Below are 4,587 nucleotides of genomic sequence, written 5' to 3' on the forward strand. Positions count from 1 at the left end.
TTATTTCATTAAAGCTCCTCTTTCAGGCCCCAAAGATTTTTTTTTTTAAAGCTCTACAAAGCTCTACATCATATTCAAAAGTGCTTTATACATTTTCACCAGGGTTCTTAAAATTCCGCCCAGTTACTGCACACTTGGAGTTTTCTTAAGGAATCTCTTTTTGTGGGCTTGGAACCAGCGACACCAGCGTACTTCAGATTTTCACCTTCTTTTCCTTACCAGGAAATAGCACCCAATGTGTTTCGTCTCCATCACTGGAATTTCCTGAAGGGTTTTTCACGAAACAGGAGCGCTGGGATGGAGGCATTGTCCTCTACTTCCTAATTATCCTTTACATGTTCATGGCCGTGTCTATTGTCTGTGACGAGTACTTCCTACCCTCCCTGGAGATCATCAGTGAATGTAAGTGGCTGGAAATCTCCCCTATAAGCTTCCGAAATAGTGGTGTCCCATGTATGTGGCTGTCTTTAAAACAGCTCAGCAAACAATTCTGTCCATCTCAACAGGCTGCCGAGCACAGACTTCTGTGTTGTGGGGCCCTACCTTAAGGAACTGGCCTGCGTGTTGTTTTTTCTTGGTAGTTCATGGGCAGCAGGGCATCTTTAAATTAGTACCCAGCAATTATTATTACAAAGACTATCTCCAGAAACTCTGGCTACGATACGGCTGGGAGCTTGTTAGTAAACTGTTCCAAGTTTTCGCATATATGCACTTGGTGTGTACTCCTAAGACAAGGCACTCCTAATGCTTGCCATTTTATACTTTAAAAAACTTTCTTTCAGTTTTATTCTAAAATTGTAATTTTTTTAAAGGTAGATGGATGGTAAACAAATGACATTAAGGACTATTGTCTTCCCGCCACCCCCTTCCTTTTTCAGCCTTATTCTAGTAAGGAAACTAACTGATGTTTATGAACCAAAAATAAATAATAAGTCCTGCATCCTATGTAAAGTGACCTCAGGCATCAGATAATCGTAAATTCAGTTATTAAACATTAAGCTCAGTTACTGGTTTCTGAAAATAAGATCGGCCAGGCCAAGCCTCTCTCTTCCATCCCCTCAGCCATGTATATCACCCAGAACCCCGAGCATAGACCTTTCATTGGTATCCCAGTCCCTTAAAGTCGGGATATCAATGATGATTCATGCCCTATACAACAAAAGTGCCCGCAGAAGTTCCCAGTCTGTCTCCAGCTTGGCTAGTTCAGTTGGTTGAACGTGCTCACCTCAGAGAATGTCAAAGTTAAGGGTTAGGTTTCCAACTGCATGCTCACAGGATTGCGCAGAAACAGCATCCTCTCCTCCCACCACACCCACACCCACACCCACACACTCTGCTAGCATTTCTTCCCAGAGAGAGAGAGCTAGAACATTAACTCTCCCTTTGCCATGCAGCCCCCTGGCCCCGCTGAAATGCTCCTGATTTTCTCTCCTGTTCACTGCACCATCGCAGTATCCTTAAGACCTACACAGCAGGACCTGGCAAGAACACAGAGGTTCTCAGCACGTATTTGTTTAAAGAAAAAAATTCATAGAACAGGTCAGCGTAAGTTTTTTATAATTATTATGATTTAACTCAAGTAGGTATAAACATAGTCATCTTTATATTGGCATTCCATTTTACAACAGCATTGATATTTTTCTATAATACCGATTAAATTACTTTAACATAGTATTTTTACCTAGATTGATAAAATGCAAGAAAAAAAAGAGGAAAAAAGTAAAATCACCTACATTTTCATCACCCAGAGATCCCCACAGCATCTGGTTTATTTCCTTTCAGGGTTTTAGGTCTTGCTATAGATACAGTTTGAGGTTTTTTTCTTCTTCCTCATGTAATATTTTATTCTGCACATTTTCCCATATTATTAAATACTCTTCAAAAACATGATTTTTAATGGTAGCATGATTTTGTAAATGATGTAAGTACCTAACACTGTGTTTTATACATAGTAAATACCCAGTTGAAATGTATCATAATTTTTAAAATTATTAATCTCTTTGGACTTTTTTTTATTTTTTATTCCAAGCAACGTTGTGCCCGTACTTGCATAAAACCTTTGCAAACTTCTCTGATCATTTTTTGATAAAGATGCACTTCACAAAGGGTGTGCCAACTTAAACCTCCAGAATGTGAGATAGCTTCCATTCCAGAAAACCATGAATAATAACATAATATTTTTGCTAATTTCTTTAAAATGGAACTTCATTTTATAAAATGTGTATCTATCTTATTATTTGTGAGGTTGAACATTTCATTTTATTAAAATTTGTGGTTTTGCTTTTGTGCTTTTTTTGCCCATGTTCTGACAAGAGGGGATTTGTCTTTTTCTTATTGATTCCCAAGACTTCTTTTTTCTCATATAAGGATATTAACCCTTTTCCTAATATAATTTTTATATCATATGCTTTTTCATAGTTTGCTGTTTGCTTTTGTATTTTGTGTGTTTATCACATTGAAGTTTACATATTTTTTTTTTTTTTTATTTGAGAGAGAATGAGAGACAGAGAGCATGAGAGGGAGGAGGGTCAGAGGGAGAAGCAGACTCCCCGCTGAGCAGGGAGCCCGATGCGGGACTCGATCCCGGGACTCCAGGATCATGACCTGAGCCGAAGGCAGTCGCTTAACCAACTGAGCCACCCAGGCGCCCCTGAAGTTTACATATTTTTAAGTGAATTTATAAATATTTTCTTTTATGATTCTCCTTTTGGTTTTATACTTAGAAAGACATTTATCCCCAGGTCAGAAAAATTGTCATATTTTCTTTTACTTGTAGTTTCTCTTTTTTTTTTTTTTTTACATTTCTTTCTTTCACTAAGAATTTGTTTTACTATAGGATGCTATGCTATTTTTTCAGAAAGTTGATCAATTTTCACATACTAAATTCTTACATCTATGTGTATGTACATCCGCTTCTATACTCTTTACTGTTGTAATAATTATTTGTTCACCCTAGTGCCAGGACTGAACTTTTAGTTAGAAAACCTACATAGATCATGTTAATTATATTAAACTAAGAAATTTTATTTTATTTTTATTTATCTTATTTTTTTAAGATTTATTTATGTTAGAGAGAGAGAGAAAGAGGAAGTGCTCGAGCAGGAGAGGGGCAGAGGGAGAGGGAGAGAGAGAATCCCAAGCAGACCCCATGCTGAGCTCAGAGCCTGACTCAGAGCTCGATCTCATGACCCTGAGACCATGACCTGAGCCCCTGGGGTGCCTGGGTAGTTCAGTCAGTTAAGCAGGCGGACTCTTGGTTTCAGCTTAGGTCATGGTCTCAGGGTTGTGAGATCGAGTCCCCCAACAGGCTCCAAGCTCTGCATGGAGTCTGCTTAAGTATCTCTTTCCCTCTCCCTCCGCCTCTCAACCCCACCCCCTGCCTCAGGCTCACACATTCTCTCTCTCTTTCTCTAAGATAAATAAATAAACCTTTAAAAACAAAACAAAACAGAAACTAGGAAATTTTAAATTCAAGGTACTTTGTCCCACCTTGAAAATTTCTCTTCCTAGAAAATAGACAGTCAAAAAATGTTTTTGTTTTCACATTTCCAAACAATAACTTGACTAAAAGAATAAGTTCATCAAGAATCTTGTTTATAAAAAAATTGTCTTGGGTGTAAATAAATAACTTTTCTAGGCCTGCAGCAGAAACTGCATTAAAATTTAGATTGCTACTTCAAAATAATCTAATCAATGATTAGATTACTAGTTTATTATAAAAGGATATCACTCAGGAACAGCCAGAGGGAAGAGATGCATGGGGCAAGGTACGAGGAAAGGGAGCAGAGCTTTCATGCCCTCTGCAGACACATCACTCTCCCAGCTCTCCAAATCCCATCTTTTTGTTTTTTGCTTGGGGAGGCTTCATCACCTAAGCATTATTGATTACGTCATTGACCACTGGCAACTGATTCAGCCTCCAGCCCTTCTCCTTTTTCCTTTCTCTGGAGGCCAGGGGGTGGGACTAAAAGTTCCCACCCTCTAATCACATAATTTGTTCCCTTGGCAACCAGCAGCCATGCTCAGATGATGTCCAAAATATACCTCATTAACATAACAAAAGGCACCTTTATCACTCTCTGTACTTAGGAATTTCCCGGGCTTTTGGGAGCTGTGAGCCAGAAACCATGGACGAAAACCAAATATATATTTTTTATAAACCACAATATCACAGCCCACTTCCTGGTCTTCACACACATATCCCCCTTATGGCAAAACAATCATGGCAGTCCAAAGATACTGGCCTATTACTAGACTCTCATTCAGTCGTTGGTAACTACCCAGTCCATTGTGCTGGTCTAGATCGCAGGCAGCAATACCAGCAAGCGCCTCTCCCTCAGCCCATTCCAGATCAGACAGTGAAGGGCACACTAGGTGCACAACTAGTGAGCTATTTTTACCAGAAGCAATAGAGCTGAATTCACTACTAATCCCAACTTGACAGAGGGGGTGAAGGTACACCCTATCCCACCAGGCTCTCAGGAATTGTGGCAGAAAGGTTAAAGACATGGTCAGTTTCTGGCTTAGCCATTCTCCCTGCTTCCAGCCCTTGTAGCTGCAGCCTTGGTCCTGGGACCTCTGCATCTA

General features: G+C 39.5%; 1 protein-coding gene across 1 annotated transcript in view; it reads left to right on the forward strand.

Annotated features, from left to right (window-relative positions):
* The first annotated feature begins 335 nt into the window (after positions 1–335).
* Positions 336–4,587, forward strand: part of SLC24A5 (solute carrier family 24 member 5) — a 26,220-nt gene continuing 21,968 nt past the window's right edge. Inside the window, exon 1 of the mRNA XM_032417058.1 lies at positions 336–402. Within this exon, the coding sequence (XP_032272949.1) occupies positions 336–402 (67 nt within the window). The remainder of the gene's footprint in view (positions 403–4,587) is intronic.

Source organism: Phoca vitulina, unplaced genomic scaffold (assembly GCF_004348235.1).
Source record: "Phoca vitulina isolate PV1807 unplaced genomic scaffold, GSC_HSeal_1.0 scaffold20, whole genome shotgun sequence".
NCBI classification, from domain to species: Eukaryota; Metazoa; Chordata; class Mammalia; order Carnivora; family Phocidae; genus Phoca; species Phoca vitulina.